General features: G+C 35.0%; 1 protein-coding gene and 1 pseudogene across 1 annotated transcript; both read right to left on the bottom strand.

Annotated features, from left to right (window-relative positions):
• Positions 1–3,827: 3,827 nt before the first annotated feature.
• LOC145789863 (uncharacterized) lies at positions 3,828–6,420 on the bottom strand. The gene is made up of 3 exons (XM_082867403.1): positions 5,653–6,420; positions 4,683–4,724; positions 3,828–4,447 (listed from the first exon to the last, which is right to left on the bottom strand). The coding sequence occupies exons 1-3, from the start codon at positions 6,050–6,052 to the stop codon at positions 4,374–4,376; spliced, it is 516 nt and encodes a 171-aa protein (XP_082723529.1). The 5' UTR covers positions 6,053–6,420; the 3' UTR covers positions 3,828–4,373.
• Positions 6,421–8,018: 1,598 nt separating this feature from the next.
• LOC114268896 (LEAF RUST 10 DISEASE-RESISTANCE LOCUS RECEPTOR-LIKE PROTEIN KINASE-like 2.1 pseudogene) lies at positions 8,019–14,694 on the bottom strand (annotated as a pseudogene).
• Between the last annotated feature and the right edge of the window lie 7,179 nt (positions 14,695–21,873).

Below are 21,873 nucleotides of genomic sequence, written 5' to 3'. Positions count from 1 at the left end.
AGGATGGTACTCTTCCATGCCACAATTCGTAAGGTGTTTGATTCACTTTCTTTCGGGGTACTTTATTAAGTATATAATTAGCAGAAAGTATTGCTTCCCCCCACAAGTTCTGAGGTAATCCAGAACTTATTAACATGGCATTCATCATTTCTTTTAAAGTCCTATTTTTCCTTTCAGCAATTCCATTTTGCTGAGGTGAGTAAGGAGCAGTGGTTTGATGAATTATTCTATGTTCTTTACAAAACTCACCAAAAGGTGATTCATATTCACCACCTCTATCACTTCTAAGTTTCTTGATTTTCTTACCAAGTTGATTTTCTACTTCATTCTTATATTGAATGAAAGTTTCCAAAGCTTCATCCTTGGTTCGAATTAAATAAATATAACTATATCTAGTATAGTCATCTATAAAAGTGATTACATACTTTTTTCCACCTCTGGTTTGAATTGATTTAAAATCACAAATGTCACTATGAATTAATTCAAGTGGTTCCGTACTTCTTTCAATTGAATGAAAAGGAGTTCTAGATAATTTTGCCTCAACACAAATTTCACATTTATGATTTGAATCAATGTCAAATTTAGGTAAACATTCCATATTAATTAATCTACGCAAAGATCCATAATTAACATGTCCTAGTCTACCATGCCATAAATTTGAAGACTCAAGCAAGTAAGAAGAAGATGTAGTATTATTAATAACTGAGGGTACAACGGTCATTACATTTAACTTGAAAAGGCCATCAGACATGTAACATTTTCCTACATACATCCCATTCTTAGTAAGTACATATTTATCACTCTCAAATACTAGCCTAAACCCATTCTTACTCAACAAAGATCCGGAAACAAGATTCTTGCGAATGTCCGGTACATGCAACACATTGTTGAGAGTGAGTTCCTTTCCAGATGTCATCTTGAGTACAATCTTTCCTTGTCCTTCAACTTTGGAAGTTGAGGAGTTGCCCATAAAGAGTTGTTCACCATTGTCCACTGAAGAATAAGATGTGAACATCTTTTTGTCGGCACAAATATGGCGAGTAGCACCAGTGTCTACCCACCATTCTTTAGGATTTCCGACTAGATTTGCCTCGGAAACAACTGCAGAAAGATTGATGTCATCGACACCATTGGAAATATTGTCCACTTCAGTCATGTGGGCTTGAGCAGGCTTCTTGCTTGTTCTTCTTTTGTTTTTGCCTTTGCTACGGCAATCTTTGGCCCGATGTCCCTCTTTGTCACAGATGTAACATTTGCCATTAAACTTGTACTTTTTATTATCCCCCCATTTAGAGCCTTGTGATGAACTTTCTCCAGAAGACTTTCGTTTCTTGGTTTTTGAAGTATGTTCCACCACATTTTCCTTAGACTCCATAGGATGCTTACCAGCCCGCTTTTCAGAATTGCGGTTGTCTTCCTCAATTCTCAAACGCACAATTAATTCGTCCATAGAAATTTCTTTGCGCTTGTGTTTGAGATAGTTCTTGAATTCCTTCCAGCCTTTTGGTAATTTTTCAATTAAGGCTGCAACTTGGAAGGATTCACTGAGAGACATACCTTCTGCGTGAATGTCATGCAGAATGAGTTGGAAATCTTGAGCTTGGCTGATCACAGTTTTTGAATCAACCATTACAAAATCCAAGAATCTGCCAACCACAAATTTCTTTGAGCCGGCATCTTCCGTTTTGTACTTTTTCTCCAACGATTCCCAAAGTTCCTTTGCTGTCTTGATTGGACTGTAGACGTTGTACAATGTGTTGTCAAGTCCGTTCAAGATGTAATTCCGGCAAAGGAAATCGGTATGTTTCCAGGCATCAACCGCAGCAACCACTTGCCGGTCGGTTTCATCCTCTTTCAGGATAGGAGCATCTTCATGGAGGAAACGAGCCAGGTTTAGAGTTGTAAGATAGAACAACATTTTCTGTTGCCATCTTTTAAAGTCAGTTCCTAAGAACTTCTCTGGTTTTTCATCGTGATTTACCGGTACTGTTACAACAGGAGAGGGGGTTGGCATCATTGCAGCCACCACAGTAGTACTTGTTTGGGCATTTGTTTCAGTAGCCATCAATTCTAATATATAAAACAAAATTAGAATTAGAATTTACACTACACAGAAAATTAAACCAAATTCACAGAATTAAATTCTGTAAAAATAAAAGAAACAAGAATGTAACTTTTATTTTCCAATTAATTTGAAAATAAAATAAAATTTTATTTAAACAAATTAATTCCACACAGAAAATTAAATTCTGTAAAATAAAAGAAATAAAAACTATAACTTTTATTTTTCAATTAATTTGGAAATAAAATAAAATTTTATTTAACCAAAATAATTCCACACAAGAAATTAAATTCTGTAAAAATAAAAGAAATAAAAACTATAAATTTTATTTTTTCAATTAATTTGGAAATAAAATAAAATTTTATTTAACCAAAATAATTACACACAAGAAATTAATTTCAGTAACACTTCAATAATTAAAATACTGAAACAGAATTTTAATTAATGAAAACTCAGAAAATAATTTCTAAAACCCAAAATTAATTTCTGAAAAAATTCCACAAAAATATATTCTGAATTGTTAATGACACCAGTATCGTACTACTAGTTGTTGTCAAAGAAAAGAGACAGTATATTACTACTATCTGTCAAATAGCATATAATCACTATTTGTTTTTTCAACCAGAATATTATTTTGTAAATTCACAGAAAATAATTTTCTTCCGAGATTATTTACAAAGAATGAAAAAGGAAAACAAACGAAAAATTCTGTAAACAAAATAATTCGAATCTGTCTTAAGATTGTTGGAACAATCTTCTGTGTAAATAAAATAACTAGAAATAAATTCAAACAAAATAAATAAATAACATACCGGATTTATTTTGTCGAACCAAATAAAATTACAAGACCAAGTCGAGTGTGTGACACTCTGTCCTTAAGACAGATTCGCCCCGCTATGGTACTTAGGGATGAGTGACGTCTATCTCCCAGGATACAATGATATTCACAAATTGTAGTAGTACTCCAAACAATTTATTCGGCGAACCAAACCTTGTGTTCTTATACTCTCTTTCATTTATTCCTAAAATTAGAATGAAGAATAATGCAAAAGTAGAAAAATCTGGACAACAATGAGACCAAATTTTGACAGATTTTCGGGTATCCTTGAACTGAAGGAAGTGGATCTATATATAGGCACAAAGAGAGACCAACATTCTGTCCCAACAGGTGCAAACAATTGCCGAATAGATGTGACAATGTTTGAACAGGTTTTGTTTGAAATTTTGAATCTGTCCGTTGTAAAGAACATGCTATCAAACAAAAGGATCCGTTGGTGGTGGTTATGCCTTTCAAACCTGTAGGAACTTTTTGAATTAAACTATTTGGAATATATATATATATATATATAAACTATTGAATATATATATATTAAACAAATTGAATAGTTTAATAAATAAAGTAAGAGGTACAAATTTTAGGAAACCACTTAAGGAATCTAAAATTTAAATTTAGAATTAAATTAAATTCCACAATAATTTTTTATTGAAAAAATTCAAAAGAATTTTATCTAAAAAATTAATGTTAAACCCGAAAACGACGTCATCTTCCCATTCACTTATAAATGGTTTTGACGTTCCGTCTTCACCACTTCACCTCTTCGGACCCACCCCAAAAGACGTTTGGGGTCCACCCAAATTGGGTTAAAAAATATGCCTATATAAAACCATTTTCCAACATATATTGATGTTAAATGTAAGATAAATTGATAGAGAGAGAGAGAAATTGTGTATATATTGATGTTATTGATGTTATTGATTATATATTACAAAGGTTCAATTGAGCTCGTTTATATAGGAGAGGAGCCAAAAGTGGGAGCCTAAAGTGGCCGAAAGTGGCACAAATAAAGTAAAGTAAAAGTAAAGGAAATATACACTAACAGGTACAATGTACTCCATTCCAAGCGACAATTAGTATTCACAGATTCATCATTGCAAATGAACTTGTCCAACAATCCGTTGGCTATAAATTCGTAAATTAGAGCTCTTGTTTTAGTCTCAAAACAGAAACCCAAAAGATTAACTACATTGACATGGGAAGTTCTACTGATGCTAGCAACTTCATTAATAAATTCTTGTCCATTTCCCTCGGTCTGGCTTAGGACCTTCACTGCCACAAGACGGCCATCAGATAGCTTTCCTTTGTATACAGAACCATACCCTCCCTGACGTAGTTTATCTTTGAACGAGCTGGTTATTTTTTTAAGATCTGAATACCTGTATTGCTTTGGAGTAAGAGATCCATAATTCCTTATAAATGCTTCAACATTTCGATCATCCACGCATTCCTTCTTCTAGAAAGCCACTGCATTACTTATGATGTGAACCGTCTTTTAAGGCAGAAGATTATTGTGATTAAGCATGTTACAGCTACAATGATTGAGAATGCTGCATATATAAAATAAATCATAGAAGTGGTGAGTTTTGTGATTGGGAAATAATAATATCAGTCAATTCTTCTCTCTAATGGGGCTTAAGGTTGAACAGAGAGCTTAAGTTCATCTAGAGATATCTTCCAACCAATTAGAAGGGCAAAGACATGATAAAATTCCAGTGTTGTTGATTGCAAATTATGAAGAGTTTGGCTTCCAATGACCAAGAGTTATCTTGATTCTCATCTTACCTATGGTTAATTTGAACCCCAGATTAAAACAATTGGTTGATCCTGCAAGATAAAGAGAAATTTAGCGGCACCTCCAGATGGACAAGAGATAATGGTGTTATATAATTAGCCCTCAATGATGCTATATACTAAAAAAAGTACATCTTTGATGTATTATAATGTTCAAGGGAGATTATGATAACACACTGCCACAACATCAGGAAACATGGTGATATAAATTGAATATTGCAAGTTGATCTTACTTTCTTAGGTAAACCATTTAGTTTGAAATTATAATAGCTGTTTATCTGTTTTTACGGAGTTAAGTTTTCCAACATGCTCTTCTCTTTTTAACTTTATGCTATGTTTGGATTTTGAATTTATCAAGAGAAATGAAAATGCTCCACCACACACACACATTCTCTCCACAAATCCATATTCAATCATGGCCTTAAGGTTGTATTTTGATCTTAGATATAAGTGGCGATTTGTGGAAGGAAAGGGAAATGGATGGAAAAAGTAACAAAAATTTACGGAGTAGCAATTTCCCCTCTCCTTTTTCTTTTTCTTCACAACTAGCTACTCAAATTTAAAACCCAAACACAACCTAAGAGTTCTAAAATGGAATTTGGACATTCTCTATGATTAAATGGGAGGATTTTCCAGCAATAAGTGGTAGATGCAACCCTCAAACCCAAGCCAGATGTGCTCTTATATTTCACGAGTCATTTGGTAATGCATCATGGTAGGATGACAAATACCATCTCTCACCCAGAATTTTAAGTTATGACCAAAGTTCGATAACATGAAAACCAGATCCTTTGCAATTTGGACTCTACATGGAAACTTTGAAATTAGTTTGAGCTCCCTCTAAAATAAGATCAGACCAGAGCAAAGGCAACCAAAGATCTAGGGATCCTGGATTTTCTAAAACCAACAATTAATCTTACAACTAAACAAAAAATAGTAACAAGATTAGAGGGGCACGTACCGGTTCCACTTTGATTTGTGTTGCAGGTAAATGCATAAGGTTTATCCAAGCAATAACAAGCAAACAACCCGGAACTAGTGTTGGATCCACACTTTCCTCCTGACCCGATGCATTGGTCACAGATACTATTATTAGCATCCCACTGCAACTCAACACCACTGTCAAGAACTTGTGTCACATTTACTGAAGTTGAATTACTTGTTAAAGATGAAGCAAAAGCCGCGGCTTCTGTTTGATCAACTTGAACACTGACAACCTTGTGACAAGACGTAACGGTGGTCATGTTCGAGGCGGTTATCAAACTCGGAAAACCTAGTGTGTTGGTCGTGCCATCAACGCTACAATCAAACTGGCCAGGAATGGTTGTAGCAGGAAGTCTCGCGCAACCGTAGTAGAGCATGAGCTCCTGGGAGGATACATAGGTGAAAGGGGTGTTATCTACAGTGGCATTAACGAACTCTGTAGGGCAAATATTTTCCCAGAATTCCTCTCTAACGACCTTGAGAATTTGTGTTGAATCATTGATTGTAAGGACTCGATATGGTCTTGTTTGGATTGTGATCAGTGGTGCATCGCCTGTGCAGTTTAGGCTGAAACGCCTTACTGCAGTTTGTGTATTGCTCGCTTTCGACACACAAAAATGTTGGGTTTTGGCTTAAAATTATGATCATGAAGAAAAGACGAGCTTGGAAAGAGAAGGGGATTCATTTTTACAGATACAGACAGATAGAACTCACCAAAATTTGGAAATGCAACCATACAAATGCCGGGTTTTTCTCTCAGTGCAAGGTATTTTTATAGAAACGATTTTTTCAAAGGAATAAAAAAATAAAAATAAAAATAAAAAGCAAATTATCGAAAAATTGCAGGGCAGCCAATGCAAACTCATTAAAGTCTTTTATGGTTTCTTTTCTTTGTTATTGGAATGTTGATGGACAGAGACTTCCGTCTCAAAATATTTTCTTTATTTCATTTTTCGTTATCTCAAAATATTAGTTTCTTTTAAAAATCAAGAATTAAAATAACATGAATTTTTTATTTGACCATTCTTTTAAATTTATTAACACAAAAAGTATAATTATGACAATTGATATTTCCAATATTTTTTTTTACTATTTTAATTTTAAATCAAATGGTAATTTTGAAAAGTTAATATTTTTGAAATGTAATAATTATACAACTAAAAAAAAGTTAAATTTCCAAAAAGAACCAATATTTTGAGAGGGAGATATAACTAAGAATATTTGTTTCCGGTTTTACATATTTTGACACATTTTTACTGGTTTTTACCATTTAAATTTAGATTACTTATTATTTTTTTGGTTTTAACAAGTAATTAGACTAATTAATTAAGTGTTTTCCTTTGTGAATTATGATTTCTCTCATCATAAATGGTTATCCCATGGATTTGAGACTATTTATCTATTAGAACGATATCTAGTTTGGCATGATAATTATGTTGGATCACTAATATCCTTGGAACTTAGTAGGCTCAATTTAAAATTTAATGACCAAGTAGATAATTTGTTAATAGTTTAGGAGTAGAAAGTGAAATTAATTCCTTTTTAAATAGAAAATGTTGCTTTTAATAGATAATTAAGTTGGAGATGCTGTTAAACCGTTAACATCAAAGACTTTTTAGGCTTGTTTAATAAGCTGTGAGCCCTTTCTTCTCATTGCTCATCTGAGACTTTTCAGGCTTGTAAAACTCTGAATAAATTTTTCTAGCTTGTGGGCCATCTAAACTGTTTCTACAACTTCAACATCAAAATTTGAAGCAACCATCTTTGAATCTCACTTGAAATTCTTGAGAAGTTTATAAGTACATAACAGATTAGAAAGTAAAAACAACAAGTGCATGAGATTACTGGTAAAGCAAAGTCTTAAGGAAATGTAAGATGTATGCAATTATCCCATTTTTAAAGAGGCTATTTCCGTGACTTGAATTTGTGTCATGAGGGACGCATGACAAGCCTTACGGTTAGGACATGCAACACTATCTATTAAGAAGCAAAAAACATGTAAAACAAATAAAAATAAATAAAGAAACAAAAGAAGAAAGAAGGAAAGATGTGAAGAGGGCTCTCTTGCACTCTTGCTCTGCTAAATGAAGAAGCTTCTCTCCTTTTCTTCCCCTTCTTTGTCCTCCATTGTTATTGACAATAATTAGGAGGAATCTTTCGCTGACCTTGCATATGAAAACAAGAAACACTTAGGTGGAATTTGCCAAGTTTGGAGGCTTCTTGACAACATATCCACCGCCTTAATAGTTGATGGCCAATCTGATGGATTGTTTTCCTCAAGAGAGCATCACCTAGGCAATTTTGGCAGCTGAAAGTGCTCAAGCAGTTGCCCAAGGAGCCCGGTTGTCGCCTGTAACGACTATGACTTGGAAGAGTCTCAAGCGAACTAGCCAGACCTCACAGTAGAAAAGATGAGAGGGGTGAAATTTGCATAGATTGAAGTCTTCCTTCTGACATTTCCTCCACCATAGTTGTTGTCCCTAATGAGTGGGAAGTGTCTTGGGCTGATGGGTCAGCCCTTGTAGGAGCAAACAGGTAAGGCTTTGGAGGAATTTGCAAGGATTGAAGGCTTCCTTCCAACATCTCTACCACCTTACTCATTGGTGGGCGGTCTGATGGACTGGTCTGAATGCACCACAACCCCACTAAGATCATCTTCCTCACTGTTTCTTCTTCCTCTTTGGTAGTGACAATGTCATGCAGTCTCAGATCCTTATAATGTTCCAGATGCTCATAAATCCAGTGTGGAAAGTATTTTTCACTTGTCTGGACTACTCCAACTTTCTGATCTCTTGCTCCAGTCATTTCAAGAACCATCATTCCATAGCTATAGACATCGGATTTATGAGAGACTTGGCCAAAGGTTCTAGAAAACACTTCTGGAGCAATATATCCAGCAGTCCCTCTGGCACCCAACATTGATATGACACTCTGTTTTGTTTGGCATAGTTTAGCAAGACCGAAATCTGATATTTTAGGCCGGAGGTCTTCATCAAGGAGAATATTGTGAGGCTTTATATCGAAATGTACAATCCTCGTCCTACAACCTCGATGCAAGTACTCTAACCCTCGTGCAATGCCTAATGCAATTTGGTACAATATACTCCATTCCAGGGGACAGTTTGTACTCGCAGATTCATCGTTGCAAATGAACTTGTCCAACGATCCTTTGGCCATAAATTCATAAATTAGAGCTCTTCTTTTTGCTTCAAAACAAAAACCCAAAAGATTGACTATATTGACATGAGAAGTTCTACTGATGCTAGCAACTTCATTAATAAATTCTTGTCCATTTCCCTCAGTCTGGCTGAGGACCTTGACTGCCACAAGACGGCCATCAGATAGCTTTCCTTTGTATACAGAACCATACCCTCCCTGACCTAGTTTATCTTTGAATGAGTTGGTTATTTTATTAATATCTGAATACCTGTATCGCTTCGGAGCAAGAGATCTGTGATTCCTTATAAATGCTTCAACATTTTGATCATCTGCACTTTCCTTCTTCCAGAATGCCACCACATTAGCCGATGATGCAAACCGTCTTTTAAGGCAGAAGATTATTGTGATTAAGCATGTTATTGTGAATGCTGCAGATATAAGATAAAATAGAGCATAGAAGTGGTGAGTCTTGTGATTGGGAGATGATAAAATTCCAGTTTTGTTCATTGTAAATTATGAAGAGTTTGGCTTTCAATGACCAAGAGTTATCTTGATTCTCATCTTACCTATGGTTAATCTTAATCTTAATTTGCTTCCCAAATGAAAACGAGAGGTTGATCCTGCAAGATAAAAGGGAAAATTAGTGACACCTTCAGATGGACAAGACAATGGTTCTATGTAATTCCCCAAATGATTCTATATATACTTAAAATTTACATCTATGACGTAGGGTTTGTTTGGGATATGGGTTAACTTTTTGGCTTTTTGCTTATTTTAGCCTGACACTAAAAACTTCGTTTGGGATGTGTTTTTTTGGCTTTTTTGACTTTTGTGAGAGAAAAAATGTAATAGTTATGGGTTGGATGTGATATTTTGTCTTGTTAGGCTAAAAAGTCTATTTTATTTTTTTGTGACTAAAATAGCCAAAAAAGCCCCAAGCTTTTTCTTCTCAAACGAACCCATAGTATAATGTTCAAGGAAGATTATCATGAGACACTGCCACAACATCAAGAAATATTAATGCTGTTTGGTGAAGCTTATTGTAAGTTAAAAGTTGATAATCAGAAAATAGAAACCAAAAGCACCTTTTGCCTAGCTTCTAAATAATCAGTTTTTCTCAGCTTATTTAAGCTATTTGTGCCTAAAAAATTGTAAGCAGAAATTGCACCAAACAGTCTGACACATATTCCCAAATTAAAATAAGTTATAATCACTCCTATAATCCACACCAAATACCCTAATTGTGATAGAAAGTGAATATTGCAAGTTGAGCTTACTTTCTTTGGGGGGAATAGGGATGTAAGAAAAACCAAAAAAATCGATCAAACCGATTGAACCGATTCAAACCGGCTATATTTGGTCTGTTTTTTGACAAGAATCAGTCTGTGCGGTTTTTAAATTTGATTTTTTTCGATTTTTCGGTTCAGTATCGGTTTAAGCACCTTGTGCACCGATCTAAACCGAAACCGACCGCTTCAACATATATTATATTTATAATATATATATATATATATAATCTAATAATATAGTGATATTAATAAGTATAATAAATTATTATTTTGGGTTGTTTGGGATGTGCTATATAAGTGTACTTTTTGACTTTTTGACTAAAAAAGTAGAGAAAAAAAAGATGTATTTTTGGGATAACTTTTTGACTTTTTACGAAAAAATGTGTAATAAAATATTGTAGTAAAATCAAAATGACCGTTCTACCATTGTTGACTTTTTGACTTTTGGGTAGTTGAATTTAAAAGGCAAAATAATAATTTTGCCCTCTAGACTTCTTCCAAATAGTATGAATTTTTTGACTTTTTTAGTAACTTTTGACTTTTTGACTTTTGTAGATTATCCCAAACAAGGCCGATTATCTTTATAACCTAAGTTTGTAAACTCTTATTATATATAACCTTAACTCTAACTCATTATTCTTGAAACCTTTGCCGTTTGGTAACACTTACGTTTTCAGTTTTCAGTTTATATTTACAAAAATTTTAAAAACTCAAATAAAAACTTGTTTGGTAAAATTTTTGATTTATAAATCAGTGGTCTTAGTTTATAAATTTGGCCAAAAAATGAAAACACAAAAAATGTGTTTCCGTTTTGAGTTTTGAGTTTTTTTTTTTTATCACCCAACACTAGCCACCACCCGCCACTATTTTCCACCACCGTCTTCCGACACCACCACCAACCACCCACCCCCCACTACCACCTGCCACCACCACTCACCATGCACCTCCCACCACCAGCCACCACCCGCCACCACCAGCCACCAGCCACCATCAGCCACCGGCCACCCACTCGCCACCACCACCCACCCCTCACCGCCGCCGCCACCACCACCACCATCGCCCACCACTCACCCGCCACCCACCGCTACCCACCTGCCACCACCCACCCACCACCCACTCGCTATCACCTACCACCAGCCACCGTCACCCACCCACCTACCCATCACCACCACCACTCGCCACCACCACTACCACCACCCGCCATCCGCCACCCACCACCGCCATCACCACCCACTCGCTACCACCTACCACCTGCCACCGTCACCTACCCACCTACCCACCACCCACTCACCACTACTCGCCATCCGCCACCCACCACCCATCACCACCACCACCACCACCCATCACCACTACCACCACCACCACCACCACCACCACCCACTCGCTACCACCCACCATCCACTCGCTACCACCCACCACCCGCCACCGTCACCTACCCACCCACCACCACCACCGCCACCACCACCCACCCGCCATCCGCCACCCATCTGCCACCACCACCACCACTCGCCACCGTCACCCACCACCCGCCACCATCACCCACCGCCACCCACCCGCCATCCGCCACCCACTTGCCACCGCCACCGCCACCACCACCAACCACCCGCCACTACCACCACCACCACCACCCACTTGCTACCACCCACCACCCACCCGCCACCGTCACCCACCCACCCGCCACCACCCACTATCTGTCATCCACCTACCGCCGCCACCACCACCACCACCACCACCACCACCACCCACTTGCTACCACCCACCACCCGCCACCGTCACCCACCCACCCACCAACCACCAACCACCACCCACCCATCACCACCCACCACCACCAGCTACCCACCACCCACCGTCACCGCTTTCCACCACTGTCTTTCGCCACTTGCCACCACTTGTCATTTCTCACTCTTTTTTATATTTTAATTTTTTTTTAAACATTTTGTCAATTACCAAACGAGTTTGTAGTTTATGTTTTTCTAAAAATAAACAAAAAATAAATAAAAATCAGTTTATAAAATTTTTGTAAATATAAACTGAAAACGTAAACGTTACCAAACACACCCAGTATTTTAATTTTTTTTTGTTTTTATTTTTGTTAATTTAGGAATTGAAAAGTATGCATTAAATAGATGGATTGAATATGTTTAAAATGGTAGACAAATAAGTAATTTAATATTTTTATATAGATTAATGATTATATTTAAAAGTGACTCAAGTTTGAAAAATCATAAACCGATTAAACCGCACCAAACTGAATGGTTTGGTGCGGTTTGATGGGAGAAACGGTTTGTATCGTTGTTCAAAATAGTAAAACCGACATTATCGGTTCGGTGTAATTTTTTACTGAAATACTGACCGTACCGAACCGATTACATCCCTAGGGGAACCATTTTGTTCAAAATTATTGCTGCCTATCAGTTTTTACTGAATCAAGTTCCCCCGCATGCTGTTCTCTTGTTTCTTGGATGAAATGGAAATAAAATTAGCTTCTTTCAATTCAACTTCTTTTTGGCTTATCCTTTTTTTCCCATTCTCTCCACAAATTTTCTCTGCAAATCCATATCCAATCATTGGCAGTAAAAAGGCATTTGGACATTCTCTATGATTAAAATGGGAGGATTTTCTATGATATGAGGCATGGAAAGCTTTGGCTATTCCCACCCAAACAACTATTTATTTAAAGCAATGAATGGAAGATGCAACCTTCAAACTCAAGTGAGATGCAAAATCTTGGTTGTGTTTGGTAGAGCTTTAAACTTATGATTTGAGAATATAATTGTATTTTGAGTTTGTGAGTTTTGGAATTATGATTTGAACGTGGAAAATTGGTTTGGTTATGAGTTTTGAATTGAGTGATGTGACATATGATATTTGATTCAAAAATTTACAACTCATAATCAAACACACAACCCAAAATTCTATTCAAAGCTCATAAAAAATTTTAAAAAAATTCCCATAATATTTTTTTATTTAAAATATAAAAATAACAGGAGCCAAAAAAAAAAAAAAAATTCTCCCTCACTGTTCCGGTCAACCGGGTAGACGTGTTTTGAAATGTGAATGTGGAAATCAATTTTTGAAAACTGTAAGCAAACACCACGTGCAAACCAAGGGGTGAAATTAAAGTTCCAAAACTCTACCAAACAGAGCTCTTATTTTCCGTTCCACGAGCCATTCGGTAAAGAATAATTCTAGGATGACCAATTTTTTTTAATATATTTGCTTACCATCTCTCATCCAAATTTTTAAGTTTATGATTTTCGAAGTCTGATAACTTGGAAAACCAGATCCCTTGCAATTTGGACTCTATGGAAACCTCTAAAAGAAGATCAGACCAAAGGAAATCATCTTGTCTTACAACTAAAGAAAACAGATCAAGATTAGAGGGAGCTCATACCGGTTTGGCTTTGACTCGTGTTGCAGGAAATTTTATGAGATCGATGATCTGGGCAATAACAAAGAAATGAACCAGAACTACTCGAGTTGGACCCACATGTTCCATTCGATTGAACACATTGGTCACACAGAGTATTATTTGCATCCCACTTCAACCCAACACCACTGCCAATAACTTGTCTTACATTTATTGAATTGATTGCAAAAGCCACAGCTTCTATTTGATTGACTGGAACAATGACATTAGTCTGGCATGTTGAAATGTTGATGTTCATGGAAGATGTGACACTGGTCGTCGCAAAACTTATTGTGTTGTTCGTGCCATCTGCGCTGCAATTGAGCTGACCAGGAATAGCTGTTTGACTAGCCAAAATTCTCCGGCAGCCATAGTAAAGCGTGAGGTTTTGGGAATCAGAAAAATAGGTGAAATGGGTGGTATCCAAGGTGGTGTTTTGGAACTGCGTCGGGCAAGTGTTGTTCCAGAATTCCTTTCTAACAACTGTCAGAGTCCTTGTTGTGGTATCAATTGCAAGGACTCGGTATGCACTCTGGATTGTGATCCGCGGGGCATCACCTTGACAATCTAGCCTGAAATTCGGGTGGCCACAGTAGTCTGGCCTATTCGCTCCCCAGAAAGGATAACTGATGTTAGGAAAGTTTGCACATTGAAACTCCTGAGTGCAGTTTGTGTATTCATTGTTATCGGTGCATAAAAATGTTGGGATTTGGCTTAAAATTACGATCATGAGGAAAACACAAGAGCTTGGGAAGAAATAGGTATTCATTTTTCAAACATAAACACAGATTAGAGAAACAAAAGTTGGAAATGGGACAGAATAAATGCTGGGTTTTCGTCTGGGTGCAAAGATTTTTTACAGAAGCAAATTATCGAACATTTGGAGTGCATGCAATGCAAACCCATCACCAGCCTTTTATGGTTTCTTCGTTTTGAACAGTTGAAGGAATTGACAACGTGGAACCAAGGATCAACACAAGGTTTTTCCATGAATTGAATTGTTGGTGGAACTGTTGACTAGTCAGTCTGGTCTATTTTTCTCCATAAACACAGGGAATCATCAGAAATACTTTTCCAAACGATCTACTTTTCGTTTGGCCTTTGCGCACGCAACAAGTAGTAGCAAGTCAGTAATTACAGGGAAAATACTTCGTAACTCAAAAAAAACTTGGTCCGAAATGGCTCAAATACCCAAAACAACGTCATTTTGGGTTTTTTTTTTCTTCCTCCTTTCCCCTCTCTGAATCCGACAGAAGAAAGAGAGAAGAGGCGTGAGAGAGAGAGAGAGGAGAAAAGATAGAGAGGAGGAGGAGGAAGAGAAGAAGGAGAAGGAGAAAAAAAAGATGGAGAGAAGGAGTAGGAAGAGAAGACGGTGATGGCATAGATTGGAGACGGTGATGGCGATGGCGGCACCAGTGGGTGGCTCTCTCTCTTAGATATATATATATATATATAGATATATACACATATAGATCTGTGAAGTCTCTATGTGTGTTGATGATGATGTGTTGGTTGTTGTTGATGATGATGTGTTTTTTTTTTTTTTTGTGATTGTTGGTTGTTGTTGATGATGATGTTTTGTTGTTGTAGATGTAAATCCATATCCACCACCACCACCACCCAAGTCTCTATTTTTGATTTGTAGGTTTGATTTTTGGTTTTGATTTTTGGGTTTGAATCTCTCTGCTCTATTTCTTTCCTCTCCTCTTCACGTCTTTCTTATTCTTCTTTCTTCTTTTTCTTTCTTCTTTCTTCCTTCTCTCCTCTGAGTTATGGAACTTGCGAGTTATGGAAAGGAAGAAGAGAAGTAAAAAAAAAAAAAAATCCAAACGATGTCATTTTGTATTTCGGGCCACTCGAGCCTCTGATTTTTCGAACAACCTAGTGGGGTTGGTGATTACAGTGACGGCTGCAAAATATTAGTCACATTATTTATTAACTTGATTAAAATTTAAAAATAAATAAATAAATAATCAAATATATCACGAGTAATGAAGAATTTTAATATATTGATATTATTATTTAAATAAATAAATAGCTATTTAGGGCTAAAAACTAGCCGAGTAATAGGTTGTTTGAGTTTGGTTTAATAACTTATTTTGTTTATATAACGAGTTTATGGAGTGTAGCCAATGCCAGTACGGTCGTCGTTTAAGGTTTGTAAGATTTTGAACTGTTGATGGAATTGAATGAAGTGGATCAATCATTCATTCTATTTTCTCCAATAAAACACACGTTTTCCATGAGCAATCAACATCATCGTCATATGAGAATTTGGAAATCCAGAAAATGAAGCTTCAAGAGCTTGATTATGACCAATATTCCATCATGTAATTAATGAGAAATTCTTTTCCACAAGATGAACTTTTTCCTTGCCCTTGTCCCCAAGTTGTAGCACTCACTGAACTTGGTTGGTGATTACTATGAAGTTAAGATAAAGAGTTTACGAAGCAGCTAGATTAACAGAATTAACGGAAAGGTAGTAATTTTTGGATCAGATTATAGTTCTTTTAAAAAATTTTGTGGGAGCTTCTAAATGCAACCACAAACTTCAAGTTAGTAACTTAGCTTAACATTTTGGGTTATGTTTGTAGACCCATTTTCTACAAGTTACTTGAACCATCAGGCGGTCATCATGGTATGCACAACCATGCAAGTCACTATTTTAGGTTGACCATGAATTGATTGATGGGTGATGCTATGGTACATTTGCATGTACCATACATTAGTTATGAGGTTATGTGATTTTATTTTATAACTAATGTCATATAGATCATAACCATTATCATATTAACTCATAACTTAGTTATATTTAGTTATTCATACATATCATATTATCTCATAACTATCACATAATTAAATTATTTTAATAATTTAATTTTGAATTGGCAACTAGTGTAATCGGTTACCAAAAAGAGGGCAAAAGAAATCAGAGGAGTCCAGGGGTCCCAAGTCAGTTGACCTCCCTCTCTTGCTTTGGCTCTTGCTCTTGCTCTTCTCTTCTCCTGCCCCCTCTTTTCTGCCATAGCCGAAGCTTCAACGATTGCAGAAGACCACCAGCTTTGTCGGCATCGATTACCAAAAGAAGGGTAAAGGAAATCAGAGGAGTTGAGAGGTCCCAAGTCAGTTGGCCTCCCTCTCTTGCTCTTGTTTTTCTCTTCTCCTCCCTCCTCTCTTCCGCCATAGCCTAAGCTTCAGCCATTACTGAAGACCACCAGCCTCGTTGGCGTCGGGGCAACCATTCTCTCAGTGTTGACATCGTCTTCATAATCTCTCACTCTCTCGACGTCAAGAATTAGTTGTTTCCATTCTAATCGAATATTTCCAAGAGATATTTTCTGTAGCTCAGGTTTGTTTCTAACTCTAAACTTCATTTACATTAGGGCTTTTGATTTGAAAACCCTAACCCTTATTGAATATATGATATTAAGTTTGGTTCTCAATGAAAATTAACATCTGTAGCCAATAGTTGTGCCACTTTGATTTCAAAACTCTAACTGTGAAGAATGAATATCTGATATTAATTTTTATTTTCTTAGCTTTTTCCTTTGAAAAAGTTCAAAATTTGTAATCCAATTATTAGCTCTTTCTCTATCTCTCTTTGATTCCATCTATAATCAGCAATATCATTGATCACATTCCTAAATCATCCTCTGCTTCTTTCTTTCTTTCTTTTTTCTCTGTATGTTGCTCTATTTTCTAGGAATTCATTAGCTCTCTGTTTGTTTTTTTCTTTTTTTTTTCTTTTTACATTTTAATTTTTTTAAAAAACCAATAAAATTGATAATTCTTGTATCTACACTCCCTCTATAAATGGTCAACTCTTTGGCTTGATTAACATGCATCCATAGACCATCTTATTCAAAACTACCCAATATGAGAAAGATTTTGAGACTCTCTCTAGTTCATCTTTCTTCTTACCATCTTTTTAGCCTTTAAATTCTCAATTGCATCTTGAAATGATTTGATAATCAAAATATGCAAAAAAGCACCCAATCCCAAACTTTGTGATTCAACACTGCAATTAGACCGTCCAAATCTATTGCAGTGACTGAGGGACTAAGGAATATTGAGATGAATTGTTCAACTCCAACGTAGTTTAGAATTTCTATGCTGATAAATTGAAGAAACTTGTGTATGTGTGCAATTCGATTAAAGATATTATTGGGATATGTATATTGAATCTGTCAATTTAGTTCAACTTTTATAGAGCTCCTATCTATAACAATAAGAACACATCTAGATGGATATGTTTTTATGAAGATGAAACTTGTGTCTTGAATATAAATGTGTATCTTGTATACAATTCAATTGCATTTTCCATTTTTCTTTTCGTAATATGTATATCTTGTATATAAATGTACATAGATGTTATTTTTCAAAATAACTACTTTTCCTTATTTGGTTGAGAAGAAAGTGGGGAGAAGGTAAAAATGAAAATATTTTATTTTAAATTTTATTATTATCATTATTATTATTATTTTGTTTAAACTTCTGTCCAAAGCTGCATAAATGAAATTATGTTTTTCTGGGAAAGGATGAGGGGAAAATATTTTAAAATTATCTTCCCATCTTTCTTTTCTTTTCTTTTTAACTTTAATCCATGGTCAACACTAGTAACAGAGGATCTGAATTCAGAAACTCACTGCTCAGCTCAACCAACTTACAATCATTTAATTCAAATGGGTTGAATAAAAGTTGGGTATCATGATGTTTACTAAGAGTTTGACAATTAAAGGTCTTTTTCATCACATTTATAGAATTAGTTTCATAGCGATGTATGTGTGTTCTAATCTTCATGGTTAAAGATTAATTTACTTGGTTTATTGCTATATCTTAAGCTTTGCTTTATAACATTTTCCATTGGTTTTTGTTCACTATTTGATGAGAGAATAATCTTTAAAGATGATTCAAAAGAAAGGCTTTTACAGACTCCATAACGTATAAGAGATTTACAAAAAAAATATCATGAGACCCAAAACCAATTATTTATTTTGAGTAACAGATGCAAATTAAATTCTTGGTGCAAATGGTAATATTCGTTTGGTTTATCCGTTTCTTTGTACTACCAACTGAATATTTGCTATTGAAGCTTGCAATTGATGTAATGCTACAAGTCACTGTGTTATTTATATGACTCTTAATATAGGTGTTGCTTATTTTGGAATGAGTAATATTTACATTGTTACCTACGAAGTTTTCAGTTAATTAGTGACGTAGCTATCTGTACTAAATCTAGTATTTTACACTCTACAGTCATTGGCATAGCATGTGAACACAATTAATACTTACTTTTTTGATCTATTTAGCTTCTATCTATTCTTTCTTAAATAGTTCACATTGTGGCACCAAGTATATCATTTGGCAATATTCTTTGTGTTAAAGTTGTTTGCAACTGTAAATTTATTAACTGTTGTTGTTTATTGCTTTTCCTACAAGAGCATGAAGATACTTGAAACAGAGTAATGCTTTTAAAAAATTATTGTACTTCTGTTTTTGGGGTCTTTCATTTATTCGGATATTCAAGCCCCATCAAAGATGTAAGGACTTAAATCTACGGTTGAAATCTTATACTACAATGTACTGTAAATGTGATTGTAAACTACTGTTGACTCTAATCTCCATTGTCAATTTATGCAATTTAGTTGAATTTGAACTCCTAAACTTAGAATTTAATTTTCTTTCCCTCTTTAGGAGAATCTAGTTAGCCATGTGATTATCTAAGATAAGACTCCAACCATATGATCCAGTTAGCCATGCCATTTTGTTGGAATGGTACCTGAAGGTGGAACTTGTAGAGCTCGTGTACAAACTCAACAAAATCATAAGGATATGTAATGCAAAAGCTTTTAAAAAAAAATGAGAAATAAACAAAAACCTTTAATGACCACAGGCCAAGACATAGAAGGTAAGTTAAATTTAGTACAATAACAATGATAAACACAAACAAATTAATAAAGAAAATATAAAAAATAAAAATTCATCTGGATTGAAATAGAGTGATAATAGGATAACTCCCAACATTCATGACAAATAACACAACTCACCGCATATCGAACTAGAAAATCCACCCATCCTGATTTTCCATTAAATAATAAAAAAAATATCAAAATTACTTGATTCCAGAAAAACCTATTTTCATTCAAAACCCTCAAACTTCAAAGGCACTAAATTGTTAATTTACTTTTTCTTTTTCTTTTTTTTCTTTTTTTCTCCCTTTTTCTTTGTTGTTTATTGCTTTTTATACAAGAGCATGAAGATACATGAAACAAATAAATGCCTTTAAAAATTATTGTTCTTCTGTTTTTGGGGTCTTTGATTTATTGATTCATTCCAAACTAAAGTTTATATGGGTTTATGTGTGGTATGTATGGTCATGCTACTACACCCTTTTTGGGATGTGTACCATGTGCAAATTATAACATTTGGCCTAATTTCCAAAGGATTTACACTCTAACATGTATCCTAATTAATATGCTATATACTTCTTAGAGTTCTATAACCCCTCATGTGTAATTGTAATTATTTCACATTTTTCCATCAGTAATGGTGCCCTTTCGTATATACTATTTTCCCACCACCTCATCAACTCTTTTACAAATAACAACTTCATTTTGGAATTTATAAAATTTTGGGATGTTCTTTTATGTCTTTTAATTTTTTCCGCCCTCTCTTAGTTTTGTTTTTTGGTTGAAATGCTTCATTCCTTATTTTTGGCAGGTAAAAGGAGAGCCCAATATCTCTTACATCTGAGCTTATATTTTGATCGACGGAGTACACTACAACTATTGATGTCTGGTTTGCTGGTTGTGTTGTTGCTGAACTACTTCTTGGACAGGTACATATTTTGTCCTATAAGGTCCTCTAAGCTTCAATATATTTAAATTATATGGTATGCCTGATGGCCAAATTAAAACGCAAAATATTTATGATATAACTTGTACAATCACACCCTCATTCATCACAGTTTTTGTATTAAAAAAAAATTGAGATTAAAGGTTTAAGGTCACAGTTAAAAATTGTGACCTTTATCCAATTTTGTAGTAGTGCTCATATATTGGTATTATTTATTATGAATTTAAAGGATCAACGATAGAATAAATGTAAATAATAAAATCAAATAATAAGCATAGCATTAATATAAAGAAAGCTCTATTCATAGCCCAAGATTCAATTGTGAGTGGCGGTGGGTTATAGCGGTAAGCAAGGGTCCTAAATTAGTGCATCAAATCTTTAGTTAGTGTATGGATATTATTGAATACAACAGTATCAAATCTTTCTCCCATCTCCTAATTTCTTGTATTTTGTATTCTACAAAACAAATTGTCTCCCTAAACATTTAGAGTTTTCAAGTGCTTTATGTGGTTTAGGCCATCCCCAAACCCATGCAAAGAATAAAAAAATTAGCAAGATAAAATGTGGGAAAGTGAACCACAACATAGCTAAAACCAAATCAAGTAAAACCAGTTAATAAAGATATTCAACCTTCTGACTGTACACCTAAATTGAGACTTGAAGTAGCAAAGGAGCTATACATAACCACAACATCGTTTTTTATTATCAATTCGTATGGTGCCAAAATATTTGGCTCCTTTTTGCGAGAAAAAAATTTCCTTACCAAATTATAAATTTCGTCTAAAAAAATTAACTTCTTTAGTCTGTTTATTACAGTAATGTGACCTAAGCTGCTGGGGTATCATTTTTTTGTTTATGATTAGAATTTTTTTTTAGTGTTTTTCCTTTTTACATTGGAAACATAGTCTAAGTATTTGTTAACTACATTGTTATTAAACAAATCCATTCTTGTGTGCATTTCGTGCATTTGATGAATGTACTGTAACCTTTAAGATTTTTGTTTGTTTAAGTTTATTTTTCTTGTCTTTCTTCACAAGGAATTTTGATTGAAGCCTGATGGATAAACCGATTGATCCTCCAAAGCGCCCGATCACTCCATTCATTTTTTTTTTGGTATTTCATTAATATCTATTTGTATGTAGTTATATATTTTCCATTATACGAATTCGTATATTCATTTTCATATGTTATAGCCAAAAACAATCAATGGAGTTAAAAAAAACCCAAATGAAAGTAGATGTGATGGTAAGTGCAACGTATTATTGTTGTTTGTAGTATTCATCTTGTACTTGTTAGCTTGTATGTAATTGTTCATATGATTTTATGCATGCAAAGTAGGATATTGGACACAAATGGAATCAACTTCCCGAAGAAGAAAAAAATAAGTACATACAAATGGGAACGCTGTAATCTGAACGATATGCCCAATTAAAAACTATTGTCCAACAGAAGCCTCCAAAAGTAAAAATTCAAACTCGGATTTAGC

Source organism: Camellia sinensis, chromosome 4, assembly GCF_055761805.1.
Source record: "Camellia sinensis isolate YWXY chromosome 4, ASM5576180v1, whole genome shotgun sequence".
Classification (NCBI taxonomy): Eukaryota; Viridiplantae; Streptophyta; class Magnoliopsida; order Ericales; family Theaceae; genus Camellia; species Camellia sinensis.
This window is presented reverse-complemented; position numbering and strand designations above follow the sequence as displayed.

Bases quoted from the DNA above. Each gene is read 5' to 3' on its own strand.
- LOC145789863 (XM_082867403.1), bottom strand. From the start codon at position 6,052: ATGCTCTACTACGGTTGCGCGAGACTTCCTGCTACAACCATTCCTGGC. The intron at 4,725-5,652 runs GTACGTGCCCCT...TTTATCTTGCAG, and splicing joins CACAAATCAAAGTGGAACCG to GATCAACCAATTGTTTTAAT. The intron at 4,448-4,682 runs GTAAGATGAGAA...TTATATATGCAG, and splicing joins GGGGTTCAAATTAACCATAG to CATTCTCAATCATTGTAGCT.